Raw genomic sequence first — 23,891 nt, forward strand, 5'->3', positions numbered from 1 at the left:
GCTACAAGCTGCAGTGCATCTCCTCTCCAAGCAAACCAATTTGTCATCACTTGTCACATTCCCACCTTCCTTCTGTTCCCAGCCATATGTTCCCCTCCCCCTCCACCAGCACTGGCACCTGCCTGACTCCTTCTGTGAGCTCAGCCTGAGGAAAGGGAGAAAAATGTGTGATTACTTTTTGACAACAATCTACAGAGTCACTTTTGCATGTATAATAATCATAGAGTCCTAGAATGGCTTGGCTTGGAAGGGACCTTAAAGATCATCTAATTCCAACACCACTTCCATGGCAGGGACACCTTCCACTAGACCAGGTTGCTCAGAGCTCCCTCCAACCTGGCCTTATAAAACGTATTTATTTGTTTTTAGTGTATGTTATTTCTAATTCTAAAATAGCTATTTTATTTATGTGTAGTTAGGCATTAGCAATTACATTTTAATTTACCACTCATTTACATAATACATAGCAATCACAAAAGTTTATAAATATTCATTACTAATTATAGGCATAAAATTTGCATATAACTCCTGCATATTGAAATACTATATTCTCATATATTATTTATAAATTATATTTTATAATACCAGAACTCCATAAGCTTCAGATGGCACAGCGGAGGAGGGGGAGCACCCACCCAGCACGACAGCCCTGCACTCAGGGGCTCACGGCTCGTCAAACGAGTTACATTTTAAGGCATCAATGAATCACCAAAAAAACGCCTTTTAGGTTTTTTTGCACCTTCCCCTTCTCCCCTCCGTCCCTCCCAAGCTCCCGCCTCCCGCGGGCGGGGCGCGCCGGGGTCGCCGCGCGTGCGCGCCGGGACCCACGTTGGGGTCGTGCCGGTCCCCGGGAGCGATTCCTGGGATCGATCGCCGGGTGGGATTCCCGGGAGCGATGTTCCGCCGTCCCCCGCGCAACTTCCGCGGCCGGCGGCGCGCAGCCTCCAGCGGCAGCAGCGAGGGCGAGCCGGAGCCACAGCCGGAGCCGCGGGCGGAGCCGGCCGCAGCCCCGTCGCCAGACTCCGGCGCCAGCTCGCCCTCGGAGCGGGAAGCGGAGCCCGAGGAGGCCGAGGGCGATGCCCCCGCCCGGCCCGGCGCGGAGGGGCCGCTGCCCGCGGAGGAGCCGGCCCGCAGCCCCCGCGGCCGGGCGCGCAGAGCAGGGGCGGGCACGGGCCCGGGGCAGCGCCGAGCCGGGGCCGCAGCGGGACCGGGCCGGGCCGGGAAGGAGCTGCTGAGCTTCGGCGGCGAGGAGGAGCGGGAAGGTGAGCAGGGATCGTGCGTGCGTGTCCCGCAGAGCGGGGCCGGGGGCTCCGGCGTAGGGCTGCCTTGGGCTCCCGCCTCAGCGAGCCCCGCGCTGGGCGCCCTCCTGCCTCTCGCTGTAAACACGCCCAGCGCTGCTGTGTCAGGGGTACGGCTCTGGGGAGGGTTTGCACCGTAAAACCGTACTGAAGCACGGGCTGGGCCTGGTTAGTCTGGAGGGGTCAGTGCGGGTCTCGTTAGTCCTTCTGCATATCTCAAACGCGGGTTCTAAGAGAACCGGGCCGGACTCTCTTCAGTGATGCCCAGCAATAGGATGAGGAGCAATGGTCGTAAACTAAAACACAAGAAGTTCCACCTCAACACGAGGAAGAACTTTTTACTTTAAGGGTGGCCGAGCACTGGAACAGCTGCCGAGGGAGGGCGTGGAGTTTCCCTCTCTGGAGACATTCCAAACCCACCTGGACACGTTCCTGTCTCACCTGCTCCGGGTGAGCCCCCTGGCAGAGGGGTTGGCCAGGGTGACCTCCGAGGTCCCTTTTAACCCTAACAATTCTGTGATGATGAGAAAAGTACTTTGACAATTATTTATGTTTACGTTCTTCTGGCTGGAAAGCATCTGAAATCTTACAGCTGGAGAAAACCGGAGAGAGCAAGTACTGTGTGATTCCATGACTAGCTAATGATGATCAAGCTTTAGTAATTGAAACTTAAACATTTAATTGACACTTCTGGGCTGTTACTGTTGTGGTTGATGAGAAGACACAGCCACCCTGGTGGGGACAAGCTACAAAGAGACCCTGCCTTTCAGCAGTGCAGTGTTGCTGTGCTGAGGAGTCTGAGCCGCACAGTTTTTTTTGCTAAGAGGAGATTGATCATGAGTGATAAAGCCACAGTAATATTTAGAATTAATCCAGCCAGAACTGAAATATTGGTGTTTGGTCGTAGATTGGACTTGATGATCTCAGAGGTCCTTTCCAACCTAATTAATTCTGTGATTCAGAAGTTAGGCTGTGCACACATGGACTTCACATGAAATTTTGTATGTAGTGCGTACGTATATATATGTGTGTTATATATATATAGTTGGCTTTATTAATATTACTCAGAATCACTTTGTTTTATCTGACAGGTGAAGAGTTTTTTAAAGTTAAAAAGCCATCCTTCAATGAAGTAACCTTTAGAATTAAAAAGAAAGAAAGCCTACTGCCTGCACAGACAGAAACTGAAGAAATCAAAAGTAAGTACTTTTTTTTTAGTTAAATATTTTATGGAATACATGAAGAGTGATGTAAAAATACTGCTGTTAAATTTTTTTTTACTTGTTAATTGAACTCAGAATTATACTTAAAATGTTAGTTTGCAGGTTTATAATTGCAGTGTATTTGTGCTGAAATTATTTTCAGTTTGACCTTGGTAAAAGATTATCAGAACTTGAAGACTGTTCTTGAGAAAACCTGATTATGCAGAACCATGTACTACATCAAAGTTGACAAAGTTCTGCTAAGTTTATACCTCAACATCATCTCTTTCAAACTATGGGCCAGGTATCCACTGCTTATTGCGGTCAGATTGCAGCTCGATCTGAGTATTGGCATTTAGGGAAAATGTGAGCTTAGTAGCATTTTGTTTGATGAAACTTAATGTAAACATTATTAAATTGTGTGCTCCTACAGCATTAAATATTTTAATTAAATGCAGTCAATAGCCTTGATTATTCTGGTAGTATCCCTACTTCCATTGAAATATAGTCAGTTGCCCAGAGAGGTTGTGGACTCCCCATCCCTGGAAATGTTCAAGGGCAGGTTGGATGGGGCTCCGAGCACCTGGTCTAGTGGAAGGTGTCCCTGCCCATGACAGAAGAATTGGAACTAGATGATCTTTAAGGTACCTTCCAACCCAAACCATTCTGTGGTAAGTTTTCTGTTGGAATATTTGGAGTTTGTGTGGGTATGAAACAAATGCATCTAAAAGTTCTCTTTGTGTATTACCCTTTTGACACCTGTGTCAATTCACAGACATACCATATTTGCTACTGTTAGATAAAAGTAAATTAAATTTAAATTGAGCAATAATTTCCTTTGAGGTTTTGATTCAGCTGAGATGGTAAATTTTCTTAGTAACTTTTTATAAAAGCATATCATATCATAAGAGGTGGTACATTCTGTTGTTCAGTAACCTGATGATTTACTGAAAGTGTAGTGACAGATGAAAAGAAATCAATATTTTTACAGAAATTGATAGTACCTGGATTTATGTTTACAGTTTAACTAAGCTCCCTCATTGTTAATGCTTTAAAAAACGTGCTTTCTAAATGCAGTTTTCCAAGTCAAGAACCCAAATACCCTGTGAGCAATCAGAATATTAATTAGTTGTTATCTGAGAGCTGATCTCACTGCTTTTGTGCATGTAAATACAGTCTGTGTCCCAGAAGGACTCGTAGTCTTTCTATGGGAAGCATCATCAAAGATGCCTTTATTCAATGCAAGAATTGGCTTGTAAGTGACTGTCTTGGAATGTTACAGTTTGACATGTTTTGATGAGAACAGCTGGAGACAGACAAGTGACCAGTCTTTGCAGCAGCAAGGTGTAAATAATTTCTGGTAACCAGTTATGGTACATCATATTCCAGCAGCTGAAACTGAAGTAATGGATCATACTTTTTTCCCCCATAATGCAGAAATCTGTCAGTTGGAGCTTGGAGTTGGCAACACCAAAGATACTTGTGAAGAGGAGGAGGAGAATGAGGATGAAACTTACTCTTCACTGAATGAGGACTACAACAGCTCAGACTCTGAAAATGAATCCAGCCCTCCACAGAGGAGGAAGAATTTATCACCAGGTTAGTTCCCTGGCTTTTTTTTTTTTTTTTTTTTGAAGAAAGCTGTTTTAGAACATTCTGTGTTTGAAGTACATGACAAGTTAGGTGAGATGAGTTCCACCCAGCTTAAACCACTTGAGATATAGGCATTCTTCCAGGGCTACCCTTAGTGATGGTGAATAGTGATGGTTTCCCCATATTTTCAGTTACAAACATTTGTTGTCTTTCTGTGCTAATTTTGGGAATGGAGCAGAAATTATGAGCCCTGGCTATAGAAGAAAGGCAGCAGAAAATTCCTCTTTAGTGATGCCCTATTCCCTTCATGAGATGAAAACAAAACCTCACGTTGAGGCTGAGCGCCACTTTTTCATCTCCTTATATTCTATATGGTAACCATAGTAGAAAACCATCTTCTGTTGTGTATCCAGAGTTGTCCAGTGGTGCTGAGCAGTTGTGATTTGATGATTTGCATTAGATACAGTGTTGCTTTTAGTCTTTTCCTTAGGTTTTTCTCTCCCTTTGATGCAGGCAATATCCCCAGTGCAGCTCAGGTTGAGGCTGCTCGGAGGAAGCGTCATTTAGCCAGGACAGAGGCTGAATATCTTCCCCTGGATGTTTCAAACAGTCCTCAGGTCCCTCAGAGAAGAGGAAGCAGTGATTTGGAGAGTGAAGATGAGTCTGAAACAAAGAATCTCGATTTTGCTCCTAAAATGAGAACTCTTAGGCAGAGGATGACTGAAGACATGGGTGAGTTTGTGGTGTTTCTCCCAGAGGTTTTGTTTTAGTCTCTGGAACCACATGGGACTTGTCTAGTCAGGAGTGAGGCTTTGCTCCTCAGGGCTCTTGGAAAAAGGCTGGACCGTTGGTACTTGAGCTTTATATGGGTCATTAACCTGGTTTAGATCTCACTTGTGGTGGTGCAGGGTACTTGAGAATTTTGTTTACAAAATTCTTTTTGGCCTTGTTGACTGCAAAAAAAATGGCCTTGTAAAAGGCATATTTACTGTGAATAAAGTTACTGTAAGTCTTGTCCCCTGCTTCTGGTCTGGTCTTCTAAGTGCTCTTCCTGCTCTGACATTATAAGTTTGGAAAATGAAAAACAAACAAACAAACCAGCATTCCAGCCCTTCAGAAGTAAACAAACCTACTGCATGCAAAACATAACTGGCTTTTGCATTGTTTTTATTCCCTTAGAGCTGCTTATAGTGCTGTTTATGAAGCACATGTTTACTTTAGTAGTTGAATAAGGGCTATAAGGAATGCGTAACTATGAGCAGAATCTCCCATTCAAATTAATGCTAATGAGATGTTTTTGTACCTGTAGTTGAGTGTATGTTCTGGAATGCTTAATGGTTTGTTTGGTGTAATGTCACAGTCTATACTTACACTCTTGTTTACATGTATTATGCACGGCTTTGCTTTGAGACATAAAAACAAGATGTTTGTGTGCCTCCTACTGCAGTAGTAATTGTCTGAGAAACAGTTGGGGAAATTAATGTTATGTGAATTCTACAAATCCCAGTAGCCTTCCTTGCCTTTCAGTTGTGCACTTCTCCATCTGCAGGTTTTTCATCTGGTTTTTGTGTGTATCACTTCTCAGTATTGGTTAGGAGACCCATTATTGCTTTAGATGGAGGAGAACATGAGAGGGGAAAAAGTAAAGGGTGTAGTTACATCTAATAATGGTTGTTTTTACTTCCAGTGTCTCTGGGTGATGGATCAAGTGATGATGAAGCCAAGTGGGAAGAACAGCAAATAAAGAAAGCTGTTAAACTCTCTCAGGTGACACATGCTTTCCTAGCCTTTGGAAGTTGCTTTTTGCTTATAGGCAAGAGAGCTTGTCTGGAGTACTGTTGTATCTCTGTCCTGCCCTCTCATTAGGGAGGATTCTAGGAAGTTTTTCCCTAATTCTTCAGGGAAATATGATTAGAGGTATGGGAAGATGGTAATGAAAATCTGTAATCTCTCTCTGGCTGTTGAGAAGCAGTGTGGTGGTGTCAGCCCCAAAGGCAGGTACCTGTTGTGATAAGAGATCACAAGAAGCAGAGAAGAAAATTCTGAACTCTGATTTTTTTTTGCTTGAAAGCAAAAGTATGCAAATAATACAAATGTTGGAAAGTTGCAAAGCAAAAATTATTTTTTCATTCTGCTAAATTTCTTTTGAGTGGCAATCTGAGACCTCTCTGCACAGTTCAGCAGAGTGCTGTCTTTTTCCCAGTAAGTAATTGGCAAAAATAAACTATATTCTGATGTGCTGGAAATTTTGTTTCTGGCTTGGATCACCTGCTCTGGATCAGACTAGGAGTATCTAAATAATCAGCTCTTCATTGAAGTCAGAATTGACAGCTGTAGAAATTTTTTCAACTTGGAAAATTCAGGGAGTAAAGAGATGGGGAAGGTTACGTCTTTCTGAGACTGGTGTTCAAATCCAGCATGATATGTGATCTTAGGTCTTCATACTCATTTATGGAAAAGTTAATTCTGCTCTTTAGGAGACAGCAGCATTTTTTAGCTGTAGACTTTGTTAGTTATGGACTTCATTCTTCAATTGATTGGGTTTTTTCTAGATTTTTTTGTGATTGAAATATGTATCTTTATATGAGATGTTTAGTGTTCAAATGATATATCTTGTTGATCTGTAGAGTTGCAAGGGGAGAAATTGTGTAACTGTATTAAAAACAGTATTAAAAATTGTATTAAAAAGTGTATTAAAATTGTTTTAAAAGTTGACTGGTGTATTAAAAATTGACACTTAACTCCTGTAGGAAATTTGTGATGATGCTTCTGTGCGTAAATACCAACCAGCCAAACCCAAGTTCGATACCTCTGTTTCTCTACCACCTGTGAATCTAGAGATTGTGAAGAAGCGACTGACTGAAAGGTAACTCCTTAACTTAAGAGTTGTCTGAGCTTTTGTCACAGAATGAGACAGCAGCTTTGAACTCTTACTCTTTTTTCCTGAGCATTTGGCTTCTTTTGGGTTGTTTTCGTGTGTAATGATGTCTAATGGAATAGTACAGATTTTTTACTTCTTGTGGCAATGCTGTGTTTTAGGGGAGCATTTGGACTTTCCAAGAGTGTTTCTGTCAAATGGAACTTTAGAAAGTAAATTTATTTATTTGGCATTAGCTTTTTATACTTGCTGGCAGAAGCCTTGGCTCGATGTTAGGTTTGCCCAGCATTACAACTTCGTTGGGGGCAGGTGGAGCTGGCTCTCCCACCTCTCCTGTGGTAGTTCTTACACCAGCTGCAAAAATACGCCAGTATTTCCTAAAGCAGCCTAAGTTCTCTACAGCCTGTTCAGAACATGCCTGGATCTTTTTCTTTAGCTCTGTGCCAGGCTGTGACTTCTCTTGAGCAGCTCAGCTGCTGTGTAGGCAGCTGAAGTGTCCTGGGTTGGACATGGGAACCTCCTGGAGGGTGTGTGGGAAGGACAGCTGGGGTCAGGCATCCCAAGGTAAGCCATTCCCTGTCATCCCTCCCAGAACTGGGAAGCAGCTGTTAGATAAGTTTAGACAAGTAACTTAATACAAGTGAAACATAAATTGTGCTGTGAACTTGCAGCAGTCTCTCTCTGTATAATCTTTGCTTTGTACAGACAATCACTGATGCATTTGTTTTGAGAAGTGAGACTAAGTTGGACTAAATATTTTTGTGGAGTTGTTTGCTTTCTTTGCTTTAATCACCTGAAGGGAATTGAGTTAACTGAAGTGCAGGGATTTATGTACAGAATCAAATAAGAAAAAAGAAGAATACAGCTGGAAAACAGCAAGAAGGGGAACCTGTTTGGTGTACACTTTGTAGATGTTTTTAACATAATAAGTGCTGAAATAGATTAGTCTTTTTTTCTTTTTAACTTGTAGCACAGTAGAACACAATAGCTTAGTTCAGCTATTTTCTTCCAAAAGTTTTCATTTCAGGGAGATGAAATAAATTGTGGTTTGTGCCTTGATTCTGTTACAGGGTTCCTCAAACTTGGGAAACACTTGGGACATGTAAGGAGGGAGGGGGTAAAAAAGAGAGGAGGAAGCAGAGTTGTAATGATGTAAACGTTTGTGTGCTACCTATCTATTAGAGACAGCTGTAGACAGAAGTTTTTATTGTGTGTTTATCACACAATAATATGAGTTCTCAGTTGGTTTGTATTTAATAGTGAGCACATTGGGAATACTTACAGGTACTTCTGTCCATGCAGCTTTTCTTAACTGGTATGGACATGTTGATGTAAGCTGTAGTTTTTACCAGAGTACATTGGGTAGAATGAATTTAATAATATGGTACCATGTAATTTTGGCTTTTATGTTTTTGGGAAGTGTGGTGTATTGAGTCCAGGTTAAATATCTGTGGTGCTTTCAAAACTAGCACCACATAAATGACATTTGGGTCTCCAAAGCATGATGTTTATCCATACCCTGTGCTACTGTAAGTGCTGGCTTGGGTAAGTCTTTCAGTGCTGCTCAGGTCAAATGCAAGGGCTATTATTAGCACAGGCAAAGATTTTGTATGTGATTATAACAGGAAAAGTGTTCTGGGATGCATTAGCTGTTAAGTTGGCAACAGTTCTGATCGCCTGGGTTTCTCTCTTTTAGGATAACATCGTTACAGGATGTGCACCGTGCCCACCAGAGAGAGTATGAAAAATATATGGAGGATATTGAGAGCTCGAAGATGTCTGTCCAGGAGTTGGAGAAGTCTTCAGATGCAGCTCTGAATTACAAATTCTACAGGGCCATGAAAACTTATGTAGAAAACTTGATAAACTGTTTGAATGAAAAAGTATGTACATTTTCCTTTTTTTAAAGATGGTAAAGGTCTATTCTGTCAGTGAAAAATGAGGGATATCACCCAGTTAAAAATCAGTTCTATCAGAATCAAATTTAATTTTCATTTACTTTTCTGTCACTTTGCAGTTGTGAATTTCTTCAGGTGACTTTAAAGAGAAGAAATGTTAGTTAGTGAATGCATTTTCTTCAAGGGCTAGTGCCTCAAAAGCAAACTGCAATAAAACAAGGGACACTGACACAACTAAAAGGTGTTCTAGTGAGCCCTTTTGTAGGAGGTCTTAGTCCTTGATGTGTAACTGGAATTTAGTTTGTGTTTTCAGCCTTATAAAAGAAAGCTTGAAAACTCCCATGACCAGGAACTTACTCTTCAATCTATAATACTTTGGATTCTAATTTTCCAGCTACACTAAAAACCCATGGAAATGGTTTTTTGTTCATCCTTCTGAGATTTAAATCAACTGAAAGCCTGATTAGTGTTGACTGTCTTTCAGCTGAAGGACATTAATGAACTGGAATGGGCTGTCCATGCCCTTCTTCAGCAGCGAGCTGTGAGAGTATCAAAGCGAAGGCAAGAGGAGCTGAAAAATGAGTCTGCTTATATTCAGCATCTGACAAGTTAGTACCAAGTTCAAATTTTCAGTGAGAAAATAACTCTGTTTTTGAGCAGAAATACAGTTAATTTTCGGGCTAAGATTTTAATTTTCACCTTTGATCTCCTTTTCTCTTCCCATTGTCAGCAGGCATGTTCTACCGTACCTCATTTGAAATTCTTACCTCAGTAATGCCCATGATACTGTTTTTCTCTGGTTTAATTTCTCTGAACAAGACATGACCAAGTACCTTGTCAATTTTTGATTGTTCAATTTCCCATCAATATTTAAGGAGAAAAATGGGAATCAGTTTTCCAGTAGGTCTCAAGTTGGAGAAAGGTTGCTTATTACTGAAGTCTGTTAATATGTGAAAAAGCTGAGTGCTGTAACTGGCATCATCACTTTTACCTGAGAGTGTCTGTAAGGCTATGTGTGTGCTCAGATTGGAGTTTTCAAACCGGGAGATGACACACATGTGGCAGAGCTTGAAGAGAGAAGGTACTCTGTGTATGGGTTTTATCTAAAAGAAAACTATGTTTCACTCACTATAGGAAAAATTATTACCGTTTTCTCAGCTCATATTTTCTTTCCTCACCAAGGTGTTGTTTGTATACTGTGTGAATCTTTAGCTGCTGCTATTTAAAAAACCCAAACAAACCAGACCTCCAAAATGAAACCCTTTAAAACTGTTTAGGCAAAGCTGAGAGCAATATGCTTGGAGCTGCTGGGAACAGATGGAGGGCAGATGCACTGGATCCTGGTAAATACTAAATCATATGGGTTCAGTCTTCTCACTTCAGGGGATAAACTGCTGATGAGAGAAAGCAGCAGCCTAGATGGTTTTGTAAAAACCAGTTGGTGTAGCCAACTGACAGCAGGTGTAAGGAGAAAAGGGTAATGCCATAGTAAGGGTTACTATTAAAATGATTTTACCTCCAGATTATTACAAATGGGACTGTGCTTGCATGTTTAGCAGCACAGAGCATTGTTTTTATATTCCTAGTTGTATATAATATAGTGGAAAGGCTGTTTTTTCTTACATAATAGTACTTCAGTAGTAGTACACCCTTTCTCTTTGGCATGTTTTACCCATCAGCCAGTTATCAGTGCTACGAGGAATTTACTCTGACTTACTCTGGATGCTGTTAGAGTTTTGATTAGGTTTGTTCTTTTGTTGGTTATTTTCCAATTCAAAAAAAGAAACCCTAACTAAACAGTAGAAGGAGATTCTTTGCTTCCTGTTTGAAATAAAACAGGAACTTCAAAAATGTACTACTTTATTTTTGGCTGTTTCTGTCTTATAGGTGGGAATGACAAACCAATGAAAAGTAAATTGGAAGGTGATGAGAAGACACAGGTTTTGGAAATGTGTGAGCATCGAAGGTAACTGTTACATACATAGAGGTGCACTTAACTCTGATAGATGTGCTGTGCACTGACTTCTGTCATTCCTGCAGTCATGAATGTAAACCTGTAGGATTACTAAATGAGATTACACTGAAAATATTTCAGTATTTGGTTTCCAAAACTTGAAGTATGTGGAAGCTGTCTACGTGTTAGTCATTCTCTTCATGTTGATTTGAGCCTGAATGCTAATAGAGCTGGATATTTTAAATTAAAAAGTCTTAAGTGAGACAAATCTAGTTCCTTCCCGATTTAATTAATAATATTATGAACTTTTACAGAAATATATTTTTGTATTACCATATTAATAGCAAAATTGGGCAGAATTGTTTCTGCTGGAGAGGGGTTGGTGAGGAAACAAATCAACCTCTAGCCCCAGGTTTGCTATCAGTGTAGGTCAGACAGATTGTATATTTTGGATGTTCAGAGATTGGTACCTTTTTTTTTTTTTATATTATTGTGAGCTTTGAAAGTTTAACAGTTGCAGTGGTATCTCAACTCATAATTTACTTGGAAGCAGGAAGTACCTTGGAATTTTAATGGATGAGAAGTGGTATAATAACAAAAATTTCCACTTGAAGCAATTAACTTTTAGTGCAAATTGATGTAAATAACTGTTTAAAAGTATTTATGCAATATCCCTACCTTATCATTTATCATTTTCCTGTGGTAGAAATTCAAGCTATTGATCTTGCAGGCAGTTTTTCTTGATTCCATGGCAATAGTTTTTAGAGTCCCACTGGCACATGGCTGCTATCACTTTTTTCCTGTGGGTTGTTGACCAAGTGATCCAGGACTGATAGGACAGTCTGAGAACTCAGTAAACACACACTGAACTGTCAGACAGGATCCAGGTCAACACCAGATGCTCAGTGTTGCAGGTGGCATGAGTTTTTTGCCTCATTAGTGGTGATGAGGTGAAGTGAAGGTTATTTCATGGCTCATGGGGGAGGTTAGAGATGTTGCTCTCAGCTCTTGGATGTCAGTTCCCAAATCCCCTTCTGTTTCCACAGTTTTGGAGTCCTTTGGGTTCTGTAGTCCCTGTTGCTCCCCCGTTGCCTCTCCTTAGGCTGTTTTTCTCAAGACTTGTTTTAAGTATGTTTGTTGAAGTTGGATTATTTTCTTTAAGCTTTCTCCTGCAGACACAGGAGAGGATAACTCATCTGAGTTCATTCCAAAATGCAGGACTTGCAGGCGGCAGGCGAGGGAGCAATCAGGAGAAGGAGATCACCACGAGGGCTTGTCGAGTGATGAGGAGCTGACTCCCACAGAGGTGGACGAGTTCCAGAAGAGCAGAGGTTGGTGACAGTCCTAATGTGATGTCCTAGAACCAGATATCTTGTTGATATTTCTTTAATGATTATTTTTTTTAAAGGAAAAGTAGAGGAGTACTTTGTTTGAGTTCCATGTTTCTTTTTGCACACTGTAGAAGAAAATGCACCCAGGCAGTTTTGACTACTGACTTGGGAAGAATAAATGAATGGTTGTAGATTTCTTGTGGTGTCAGTTATGTGGTGACAGCACTATCCACAGCTTTTTAAACTAGAGGTAAACTCTGTCAGTTTATGCCAGAGCTGATCTGGCAGTACTCAGTGCAGTGCTGCAACATGTTTTGTACAGTCAATTTATTTCCTGAAGCTGGAGTGTGAATTAAAGGTTGGTGTTTTAATTATCTTGAGTGAATGGATAAAGAGGAGGAGGGAAAGGCATAGTAGCTTTTCTTCACATAACAGCAGAAGGATTTTCATGCCTGAAATTTTATCATTCTGGAACAAAGTTTGAAATATAGTGGTTATATAAATCTGTGAAATAGATCATGAAGAAACTTGCCTTTCCTTGGTCTTCTGACACTATTTTTCCCTAAAATTGGGTTTTTGTGGGAGCTGTTTTTAAACTGTTTCAATGTCAGGTGTGTCAAAGATAAATAACAAATGCAATTCTCATAAAAATATCTCTTATGTCCTGTAGATGCATAAACCCTTCAGCTTCTGCCTCAATAAGTTCTGTGATTGTTTCTTTTTATTCCCAATGAATATTATCCATAGATAACGTTTTAGAGGATAGTAGGAAAATCTTTGAAGATGTACATGCAGATTTTTGTGACATCAGAAAAATCCTGTTGAAATTCCAGGAATGGAAAGAGAAGCTTCCTGACTCTTACTGTGATGCTTACATCAGTTTCTGCCTGCCTAAGCTATTAAATCCATTAATCAGAGTTCAGTTAATAAGTTGGAATCCTCTTGAGGTAGGTGCATCTGCTGACATTTTTTGTTAAAAATTTTGTGTGTGTGTATTATGTATTAATATGAAAAATGATTTTTTTCTATACATAGCACAGTGCATTAGAAATTAAGAATGCTACTGTGTTGACTCAAAATCTGGAGCATGTTGTGGAATCTTCTTAACTTTCCCCTTTCCTTTTACCTCCAGCCCCTTTTGCCACACCTGTAAAAGTAATTCTTCTACTGGGTTCTTTGAAAACACTTGAACACTCCTGTTAAATTCTAACTTTAAATCTAGTTTTGTTGTTTTGGCCCATTCAGTGATGGGGCTGGATCTGAAATTAAGTGGGAATTTGGGGTGTTACTGGATAGAGCTTTTCTCTTAATGCTGACCAGCTGAACAACTAACAGGAGTCATCTTTCAGCAGAATTTTACAGAGCTGGAAGAGATGCCCTGGTTCAGAGCTCTAGAAGAATTCAGTGATGCAGAAAACGTGTCTGAATCAAAAAGGGATGATGATCATGATAAAGAAGTTTTGCCTAGAGTGATTGAAAAAACTATTCTTCCCAAAATTACAGGTATGATAAGATTGTATTGAAAATGTTCACTGCAGCTACGCAATCAAACATTAAATAAAAACGATAATATCAAATAATGTTGGTGATATCACAGTGCTCCAAGATGTAATGATTGTGTAGTTCCACAAAGTGAGGCTAAAGTGGCCTCTTCAAAGTTGCTGTGAAAGGCTGAGCTTTTTATGTTTACTTCTGTTACATTGTAATGGCTTGAAACTAGGACTGATAAGTACTTGCATATTATGAATGAAATAAATTCCTATTTTTTTCAGCATTTGTGAAGAGTGTGTGGGATCCTTTATCTACTTCACAGACAAAGAACCTTGTACAGCTTTGCAATAACATCTTAGGAAAACAAATCCTTTCCAAAAATGAGTCCAGCCGAGCAAGAGAGGTAAAGGCTGTGGGGAACTTCACCCACTGTGTTTACTTTTGTGTGTGCTCCTATGGGCACTGAGAACATTCTCCTGAAGTTGTTTGGTTCTGATTACATTTTTGTTTTGCCTCTTAATATTAAGGGGATTTAACAGTTAAACATCCAGTTCTCTGATTCTCTCCTTGTTGAAGATGATGAGGCAGAAATTAGCTCCCGTTTGTAGAAAAATTTTGCCTGTATTTATCCAGAATCTGTTTATAGATGTAGTCTTCCGTCACTGCAATAATAATGATTTGCATTTAATTATCTTTCCAAATTTGAGCTTTAAATGCTAATAATGCTTCAGTGGTCCATTCCTTAAGCTTTTATTTATAAAGTATGCCTAGAATTTTAAAACTTGAGAATCCCCAAAGATTGGTTAATTGGTGAGGAGAAAAACTACTATGTAATCCTAGCAATCCTTTAAGAATTACTTTTATATACACAGTCACTCTAGGAAGCCCTTCTTAGCCTGGTTCTGGGTTTATTCTGATGTAAACCAGGAGGTTTATCTAGTGAAAATCAGATGGATTAAGTGGTGAAATGGGATGGATGTTTGGGCCCTGAGTATGAAAAGAAATATGTTAAAGAAAATGTTTGTGCCTTCCAAAGTTTGTTTTGGAACTATGGCTTAAAGTCAAGTGATACAACTGATCTTAGCAAGAACTTAAAATAAAAAAAATAGGTTTTAAAAAAAGGTAGGTGGCAATCTATGGCACCTGAAAACATGTTGCTCAAAAATGCATACCATCCTAGCTCTGGTGATTTTTTTTTTTGATGTAGAATTTAACATTTTTTAAAGGAGATCCCATGTGTATAACATATTTTGGTTTTAATCTGTACAGTTTTCCTGCTGCCTTGCAGATTAATGTACAAAAAAGGCCTCACCTAGGGATATAGCTTAGGGATACAGCAAAACCCTCTAGGCTAAGCCTATGGATAATTACAGCTGTAATTTGTCTGCTGTTTCTATTTTTTATTCAAGTTCTCAATGTGTGTTGTATACAAATGGCAGCTGCACTTATGTCTAAGATAGCAGACCTCTGGATGAACTAAATAACCTCTGAGGTTGTTACAAAAAGAATATGAAGTCTTTCTTCTGAGGACACATTAATAAATCTTTTTTAATAGGATTTGATGAACACAGTTGTCCTGAGAATGAAGAAATCTGTGGAGGAGGATGTCTTTATTCCTCTGTATCCTAAAAGGTAAGCTAACCCTATGAGTCTCTTAAGTTTGTATTTCTTTTAGTTCCTCTACCTTTCTCCTCCCCTACAGATGTAGATGAAATACTGTAGGCATCTGTGTCTAAGAGATCAGATGTCTGTTTATCTTCTTTTAAATAAAATGAAAAAATAATCTTTATTTTAACTTTTTCTTCCCACAACCAGCACTGTGGAAGACAAGTCATCGCTACGTTCAAAATTTCAAGAAAGACGGTTTTGGTCAGCTGTTAAGGTAGAGAAAATAGGGCTGGTTTTGTTCTGTCTGTCCTCTCTGAAATTCATTTCACTGGAAACTATGTGTAAAAATATTCCAGTTTTCTAGTTATTCATGTTGCCTATCCTCCTCCTTGACTCAGAGCAGGTTAATTTTCAGGTAATTTAAACTCAAGGTATTTTACCTTCACAAACACAGCCTTACACCACACACAAAAATGACAAGTGTAAGGATTTATAGGGGCAACAGAAGAAACACTCAGTGCCTAATAATACTGACATGAGCTACAAAAATTCTTTGTGATGCCACAAACTGTAGCATCATCATGTCATGAAGGACTCTGTGTAGGCTTGTCCTGAGCAATTGTAGTAACTTTTTCACTTCTGTCTTTCATTCTCTGACAGCTTGCTTAGTTGCCTTCTGAACTTAGCAAATTGTTAAACCTTCTAGAAGGGTAAAATGTTCTTCCCACCCTTGGGAGGTCATATATACAGGTATATCTATACATTGATACAGATGCATTTGTAAAACTAATTAGGTTATTTACTCAATGCAGTTTATTAGTGGCTAACTGACCAGAAGTTTGGAGAGTGTAAATCCTAGTGTTTGAGGACTTGAATTGGATGTACATATTACCTTTCTGTTTTAATTTTATGAAACTTGTAACAGTTTTTGCACACTTATAACCAGCAGCTCCACAGATTCTTTTGTTTCTTCATTGCTGCAGCTGCTCTCCAATGTTGTTCTTTGGGATGGGATTGTCCAGGAGGACAAGGTCCGTGATCTGGGACTGAGCAAGCTGCTGAATCGTTACCTTCTCCTGAACATCCTAAACACACCACCGGGGCCGGATAATATAGAGAAGTGTAATAAGGTAGAAGAAAATATTCATTGGAAGAGGGTGGGTGTATGCTAAAAGCCTTTTGTTTTTCATGAAGAGGGGTCTAAACTAAAGATGGAATATTAAAAAATAATAAACATTTAAAATTTGATTTTAATTTTTCTTTTAACAACCTTGCTGCATTAGAGCAGTTTAGAGCAAATACTGGTCTGTAGGTTCTTAAGCATAACTACTTGGAGAGATAATCAATGTTGGTTTGAAGGAAAAAGCACATTAATAATGACTGAACCTGACAGAAGGTTTTTGTCAGAAATTATGTGACTTGGTTATATTGAAATGTTTGTTAAACTTTTTCCAAATATTGTGTGAACAGGTGGTTGCATGCCTCCCAGAAAGATGGTTCCAAGATCTCAAGGGTGGATCAACTCTACCTGAATTACAGAATTTCAGCCAGCACTTGCTGCAATGTGCCCGTGGACTACACAAGGATAACCACAGGTAATGGATGAAGCTGTCCTTGGGATTCAAGTGCTCCCCCAAATACTTTGCGTTAATTTTTTTTTTAATTCTTTAAATATCATATATTTGACGCTTTCAAGTATGCTCATGTCATGTATATGTATCTGAAAGAAAAGGTGGAGTGTAATGTGAAGGAGCACTTGACCAGTCCTCATTTACTGTGAGAATTTGAGGTGGTTGATAGTGGGTGCTGTTAATGATCAGAGGAGCCAAGGTCATGAAACAAAAATGATACTTTAGACAGGTTCACGAAAGTGCTGCTATATTTTTTTCTTTTTTCTTTTTTTTTCCTTAAATAGTGATGATACAAAAGAAGTTCTTCTCCTACTGATGAAAATTGGAGCTCTGCATATTGTAGATGACTTCATTGAAGAGCATAAACTTGAACACCTTAAAGCAATGATTGGGAAATAGAAATCTTTGAAGGAATGCTTACATTACTGAAACAAGCCTGGTATTCACACTAAACCAGTTCTAAAATGAAATTTATTTAGTGGATCCTGCCTACTCAGAGGTAGTGGTAATCACTATCTTGGTGTTAAACACGAGGTGTTTTTTCCAAGTGTCTTTTCCTGCCATCTACTCGTAGATCAGGGAGTATTTAGAAGTTGCAGTTGTCAAAGAAGTGGTTCAGGTGTTCTAAAATGTGTGAGTGCTTTACTGCTGTCTCCTTGGAAGGAATCCTGCAAACAGAAAGTGCCTGTGAACTTCATCATTACTAGCCGGTAGACAACTTGACAAGTTATTTTCAGTATTAATTGCTAAATACCATTCTGACTCAGCAGTCACTGAGCTCTTCCAACTTGTGGTCCAGAGATTTTTGGTAGGGTTATTGTTAAACCATTCCTAGTGAAAAGGACTTCATGATGCCCCTGATACAGAATCAAGATGGGTCGGTGTGCAGGCAAGGAATCAGGATTTTCATCAAAGACATTGTGATGATGAGAAGAACAACTTCAGTTACTTTCCAATAACTGGAGTTCTAGAAATCTCCCTTTGCTTCCCAGTGAGCTCTACAGAATTTTACTTCTTCATATCCTTTTCAGGATATTATTTCTAATAATTTATAATTTTGTATATTTGCAATAAATACGATTACAGAATAACAAGGATGCTTCATTGTAAAAACTGTAGTGCATCACAGAATCTGTATATTTGTGACTATTTCTCCAAAGTCTTCTGGGAATAGAATTTAACTCTTGTAGACTTAATTCTTATGCCTTCTTTTTGTATTTTTTTAAGTTAAAAATATATTTTTATAAAATACTTCAATTGTAAATAGGTTTGATCAGTATTACAGACAAAAGATTAAAAATAATTTGGGGTTTTTTTGAAAATAAAATATTTTACTGTGGTTATGACTCTTCCAGTTCAATTCTTTAAAACGTGACAAAAATGTTATTAAGATGTATTATAAAAAAAAAGCCCTCCAGCTCTACTAACCCTCAGCAGCTTCAGGATTTATGTTGCAAATACTGCTAATAATCAATTTCTGCTGGTTTTCCTCTCAGAATGCCAACAAAAATGCAATTGCTGATCAGCAATCACCACAAGCTCATGATCTCATTGCTTTTCTCTTGTTCTGCTTTGTCTCATCCCAGCTTGTCTCTAGCACCAGCCTTGTGCTATGACAAAAATGTAATTGATGTTCTATCACAATTTAGCTCTGTAGATGTTTGTTTCTGGAAGAAAGATTCCTTGTAATGATTTGTAAGCAGTGGGAGGGCAGCGGACACTTGAGCCACAGAAATCTGTTCACGCTGAAATCTGGAAAGGTTAACTTTATTGTTTGCTTTGCCCATGTCTATACAAAACTTGACAATTCATCATCCATACAGTAAACTAAAAATATTGATTTTCTCATGAATTCTAGACTGGAAAAAACATTATTTTTCAAGTTCTTCACTAAGTTCTTTCCGAATCTTTTCCTCTATTTTTGAAGTGTCATACTCTCTCAGCATGTCAAACTCCAGCCATGGCTGGCTCCACTTCTGTGCTGCTTTCATTTTATGTTCTGGTAGCTCAAACTTTATTCCTTTTATATTGTATTTGGGTCTTTCCCACCGTTTTGACCATGGTTTAGGTTTCATTCGTACCTGCAGCTGGAGAAAAAGATGAAAAAATTTAAAAAACACAAAACAATTAAAAGGTATTAAGGAATTAGATTTTTGATTTTGATCTTAGCAAAAGGTGACAACTCCTTCTCTAACAGGAGGAAAGTAAGAGAAAACTGACCAATCTGTCAGTGTGTTTATTTACTACTACTTTATGATTGTTTTCATAGCATCTTGCTAAACTTTTAAATTAACACTCTCCTGATTTATCACAGAGTCCTTAATTGAAACATAAATTGAAGCTAACTTATCTTTTGTAGTTTTGCTCCTTATTAAGGAAAAAAAAAAAGTAGCATGAGAGGGAAAGGGAGGGATTATCATACTGAGTTTCTACACAACACTCTGGCAGGGACTGCTGGTTTCTGGATCTTCCCTGAGATACAGATTTCAGGTGACTCTTTCATCTTTCTTACGTTGTTTCCTGATACCAACCACTCCTGAATCAGTAACCAACCACATTAACAATAACGTTCCTGTAAGAAAAGCTTTCCCCTCTGCAGTTTTACAGAGGAATGTGGAGGCTGCTCCTCTTTGTGTGTCTTCAAAATTAACTCCAGAAGATGGCAGGTGTTTACATTCTCACCATTTTTTCATTATAGAAATGGCACTAAGACTTGCCTGATATTACCTACTTCTGTCACCCTGGTAACTGATGTGGCAAAGAGCTGCTGCAGCCTGCCAGGATAACACTCATGAGTGGAAGTTGTAAATAATCCTGTGCTTTCCTTCTGAAACACATGGCTCCTACCTTGTTCACAGGAATTTCCTCGTGGGCCATCCGAGGCACAGGTCTCATGTTGACATCGAAGGTGCTGTACTCGGGGAGGGCATCGCGCAGGTACATCAGGTTCTCATCCAGCCTCTTCTCCAGCTTCAGCACCTCAATGGCCTGGATTCGAGGACTGTACAGTTCATAACAGATTTCAACCCCTTTGAGACAGAAAGCCAGGTTTAATGAACCAAATTCAGGAGAAAAACTAACAGCCAAGCAGTAATGCTTCAGTTACACATTCCTGTATCATTGCAAACTTCTTTTTAGTCCTCAGAGCTGTGTGCACTTGTGATTGGACTTGTGCACCGTGTCTGCACATTTCTTTGTAAATCAAATCTTTGATACAGAATGGCTGAAGAGACTTGAATGGCTTGAATTTAAGAAAGATGAGCTTGGGTTTTAAACTTTATTTCCTTTTGGTTACAATGGCTGTTAATTATGCATCTCAGTGTAGGTGGAGTGTGTATGAAGAGACACCTACCCCGTTCATATTTGCCCTCAGAACTTCACTACTTGCACTGCCCCTGATTTTGCCATAATCCAGACTCTGAACTTGTGATAAAACTCTTCTAATCTGTTGCTTGTTAAAACACGTTCACGAAAACACACAGTGTTCAAACTGGGCTGGTATTTACATTGCAACAGACAGCCCAGGCTCAGACATAAGAACAACCATCACAGAATGTCTAAACATTACTGTGCAGTTCCATGCCTTCAAGCACAGAGCACAACATTTCTGTGTACACAGTTTTAAACTTGCACAGTACTCTAACAAGCAGACTCATACTTCCACTTCAATCTGCTGTTTTCCTCCCCACAGGCTAAATTTCTACAACTCATTTTTTGCTGAAATGAATGACCACAGCTGAAAGCCCACCTTGCTCTTCTATGACATTCCGAAGGACAAAGGTAGCGCCGAGCCCTTTCCCTCCCCTCTGAATGCAGATCCCAACAAAGCGCTTGGATTTGTCACTGGCATAGGGTTCCGCAGTCGTCACAGCCAGTACACTGCCTGCCAAAAAAAGGGATTAAAATAAACAGCCTGTCCCAATTAATGTGGACCAAAATGTGGGAAAAGTCAGGCAAAGTGCATCTGTTCAGGTGCATTTTGAAAACACTTTTGCTTTCCATCAAAACAGAAAAAACTGCTAACATGACCTGAATTAATATGGGTTGAAGTGAGACTGCAGGTTAACTGCAAACTCTTCACCTTTATTTTTTTGCTCTTCCCTATCCAAATTGAATATAATTATTCTAATGTTTTTCTTTTTTTTTTTCTTTTTTTTTTTTTTAGCTCTACTGGTAAACCATCTGCTCAAGTGCCAGGATTGAAAAAAAACCCACATAAGGAACACATTAGGATTATTCTTTTAATGAATCAGGAGGTAAATATGAAATTAAAATACAAGGTATCACATACAGAAACACATCCTGGTGGATCTAACACACCGGAAACTTTATGGGTTTTTTATGCTATTCTACATATGACAACACTTTCTAACACCCCACACAATGTAAAATACTGACAGAATTATGAAAGTTATAGTGCTGACACTGACCAACATAGAATTCTGGGATGTTGAACACCTTTCTTCTCTGTATCATATCCTTTCTTTCTATATAGTATTTAAGAGGATCTGTTCTCCCTCTGGGAGGTATAAATTCAGGGCTCAGGAACCTGTAAGAAAAGCCAAACTTTTACAAGTATGAAACAAAAGCATTTGCATTAAAAATACAAGACAATTCCAAGTATTTGGCCTAAGAATTACCAGCTGTTGCCTTTTCAGAGATATCAACTGCAGTCTACGAAGTCACCAATTTTATTTAATTATTGGTTTTTGTTATCTAAAAAGAATTTTGGTGGGGTTTTGATGTTGGTTTTGGGTTTTTATGTGGCTTTTTTGTTGGATCTTTTTGGTTGTTGCTATTCTTTTAAACAGATTTTTTTCTCAAACTAGTAATACATGTTGGTCTCAGAGGAGCTGACTGAAAGAAGACAGTTCAGTTAGTGCTGTCACAGCTCAGAAACAGGTTATTTCATGGTTTAATTGTAATCCCCACGACAGAACACTTACTATTTATTGATTTATAATAACAGATATGGAAAAATCTATTACAGTTTTTACAAATGTGTTCTACACGACACATCACATAAATGTCCCTTTGTTACAGAACCTTAAATGGGCTGGTAAAACTATTTTCTCTTACAAAATATTTAAACCATGCCAAAGAATTTCCCCATGGGCTGGACCTCAGTTGTCTGACTGCTGAATTGAGTGCATCCTTCCTGACACAGATTGGCTTGAGCTGAGAACCGTTTCCAACAGATACTTGGATGTGCTCAGTCTGGTTTGGATGGCAAGACCACCTGGCAGGTGGATGAAGATGGAATCTCTACAGTTCCGTTGTAGAGATGCACCTTAAAAGTCCTGGATGGGGCCAGGAGAGAAGTGCCCAGCACAGAGGAGGACAAATGCAAATCTGCCCAACAAACCTCATGGGGACTACGGCAGCAGAGCTTCTGGCTAGTGCTGCTGCCCAAGGCAGCCCCACAGGCAACAAACAACACCAAACCTACTCATGATCTTCAGTGTGAGGTTTTTTGGAGCGGGCAGATGAACAGTTACAGTACCACCACTCTTCTTCCAGACACAGCACTGCAGTTTGAACCACTGGGTCATTTAAAGCAGTGCAAACTGGGTTTAAAACCCGGGGAAGTTGTGGATGCCCCAATCCTTGAAGTGTTCACAAACAGGCTGGATGGGACTTGTATTAACCTGGTCTTAGTGGGAGGTGTGTCTGCCCATGGCAGGGCCATTGGAACGAGATGATCTTTAGGTCCCTTCCAACCCAAACCATTCTGTGATTCCATTAAGTGGGTTGAGGTGACATCAAAAATACCCAGAATGAGACAACTCATGAAGACTACCAGGTCCATGTCACAACTGGCCTTGAGGTCCCAGGCAAAGGCAGACACAGGACCTGTGCCCCTGTCACCCCAGCACACTAAAGAGATGCCTTTAACAGACATAATCTGCCACATTAACCCCAAATTTGCAGAAGTATTTACTCTCCTACATTTTTTTTCATGTTTCATAGCTTTCAAAAACTCCAGAAACAGTATTTTAAGGTGTTTCAAGCGTATTTCAACATAAATGGTCCTCGCTGGAATTTTACAAACTGTGGTGGTTTTTTTTTTTTTTTTTGTTTTGTTTTTTTGTAATAATGCCTTGACTCTTTAAGTAAGTGCCCACACAGTGACTGGCCTGAGCACAGCCCAGGTGAAGCTCTACAAGCTCAGGTGGGCAGTGGGACACCCTCACCTCTTCTCCTCCTTCTGCGTCTTCCTGTCAATAATGACGGGCTTCGGAGGCGGCTGGAATTTCGGTGGCTTTCCATCGCTGCTCGCTCGATACCCCGATAAAGAAAAACACCCTGTAAAATACAAAACAACATCTTAAACACCCGCGATTTCAAGTTGAACCGCCCCCACCAAAGCAGGACAGAACACCAGAACCCGCCCGCCAGGCCAGGGAGGGCAGGAGCCTCCTCCCCGCCGCTCTATGGGCCAGGGAGGGCAGGAGGAGGGCACCCGGCAGGGGGGAGGCTCGGGGGTGCCCGGGGGATGAGGGCGGGGGTCCGGGCGGTGCTCACGGGCGGGCAGGGCGATGGCGGCGCCCCGCGGCACCACCCTCGCACAGGAGGCCGCCATGGCGGCTGCAGCACGGCCGCTACGGCGAGCGCGGGGGGACAAAGCGCGGCGGGACGGAGCGCGGAGGCGGTGCCGCCTCACGGGGCGGTGCTAAGCTGGATCAGGTCTGGGTTGGGTATTGGGAAGAATTTCCTCGCCCTGAGAGGGTGAGGCGTTGGAACAGACCGTCTGGAGAAGCTGTGGACTTCCCATTTTTGGAAGTGTTCAAGGCCGGGTTGGATGGGACTGGTTTAGTGGGAAGTCTGGTTTAGTGGGAAGTGTCCCTGCCCCACGGCAGGGACTGGAAGCGACATTAAAGACCCTCCCAACCCAACCCGTTCTGTGATTTAAGGGTGAAGGGAAACAAAGCGGCCCCTTTCACTTCCATCCCTCAGGGCGATTTCGGGTGCGGCAGGAGGACCGCGGCCCCGAAGCGGGGAGAGGG

General features: G+C 40.4%; 2 protein-coding genes across 3 annotated transcripts; one reads left to right on the forward strand and one right to left on the reverse strand.

Moving 5' to 3' along the window:
• Window positions 1-866: 866 nt before the first annotated feature.
• Window positions 867-18,223, forward strand: GCFC2 (GC-rich sequence DNA-binding factor 2). 2 transcript variants are annotated; one of them, XM_066180016.1, is made up of 18 exons: window positions 867-1,262; window positions 2,390-2,497; window positions 3,938-4,099; window positions 4,607-4,825; window positions 5,781-5,860; window positions 6,844-6,959; window positions 8,668-8,854; window positions 9,354-9,477; window positions 10,757-10,835; window positions 12,042-12,154; window positions 12,902-13,101; window positions 13,504-13,657; window positions 13,927-14,048; window positions 15,201-15,277; window positions 15,461-15,527; window positions 16,237-16,383; window positions 16,724-16,848; window positions 17,169-18,223. In XM_066180016.1, the coding sequence occupies exons 1-18, from the start codon at window positions 896-898 to the stop codon at window positions 17,281-17,283; spliced, it is 2,562 nt and encodes an 853-aa protein (XP_066036113.1). In that variant the 5' UTR covers window positions 867-895; the 3' UTR covers window positions 17,284-18,223. The 2 variants fall into 2 exon arrangements, with proteins under 2 accessions (XP_066036113.1, XP_066036114.1); XM_066180017.1 differs by having other exon boundaries at window positions 13,507-13,657.
• Window positions 18,224-18,635: 412 nt separating this feature from the next.
• Window positions 18,636-23,512, reverse strand: MRPL19 (mitochondrial ribosomal protein L19). Its single transcript, XM_066180018.1, has 6 exons — window positions 23,410-23,512; window positions 23,079-23,190; window positions 21,315-21,433; window positions 20,633-20,767; window positions 19,732-19,913; window positions 18,636-18,971 (listed from the first exon to the last, which is right to left on the reverse strand). Exons 1-6 carry the CDS (start codon window positions 23,465-23,467, stop codon window positions 18,756-18,758), a joined length of 822 nt encoding a protein of 273 aa, XP_066036115.1. The 5' UTR covers window positions 23,468-23,512; the 3' UTR covers window positions 18,636-18,755.
• Between the last annotated feature and the right edge of the window lie 379 nt (window positions 23,513-23,891).

The sequence above is a fragment of the Chamaea fasciata genome, unplaced genomic scaffold (assembly GCF_029207755.1).
Source record: "Chamaea fasciata isolate MVZ Bird 193981 ecotype frontalis unplaced genomic scaffold, bChaFas1.0.hap1 SCAF_3, whole genome shotgun sequence".
Lineage (NCBI taxonomy): Eukaryota > Metazoa > Chordata > Aves > Passeriformes > Sylviidae > Chamaea > Chamaea fasciata.

Coding starts and splice junctions, on each gene's coding strand:
- GCFC2 (XM_066180016.1), top strand. CDS start 896: ATGTTCCGCCGTCCCCCGCGCAACTTCCGCGGCCGGCGGCGCGCAGCC. Junction 4,826..5,780: donor GAGGATGACTGAAGACATGG/GTGAGTTTGTGG, acceptor TTTTACTTCCAG/TGTCTCTGGGTGATGGATCA. Junction 15,278..15,460: donor ATTCCTCTGTATCCTAAAAG/GTAAGCTAACCC, acceptor TCCCACAACCAG/CACTGTGGAAGACAAGTCAT.
- MRPL19 (XM_066180018.1), bottom strand. CDS start 23,467: ATGGCGGCCTCCTGTGCGAGGGTGGTGCCGCGGGGCGCCGCCATCGCC. Junction 21,434..23,078: donor ACGCAGAAGGAGGAGAAGAG/GTGAGGGTGTCC, acceptor CTTTTCTTACAG/GTTCCTGAGCCCTGAATTTA. Junction 18,972..19,731: donor AGGAAATTCCTGTGAACAAG/GTAGGAGCCATG, acceptor CTTTTTCTCCAG/CTGCAGGTACGAATGAAACC.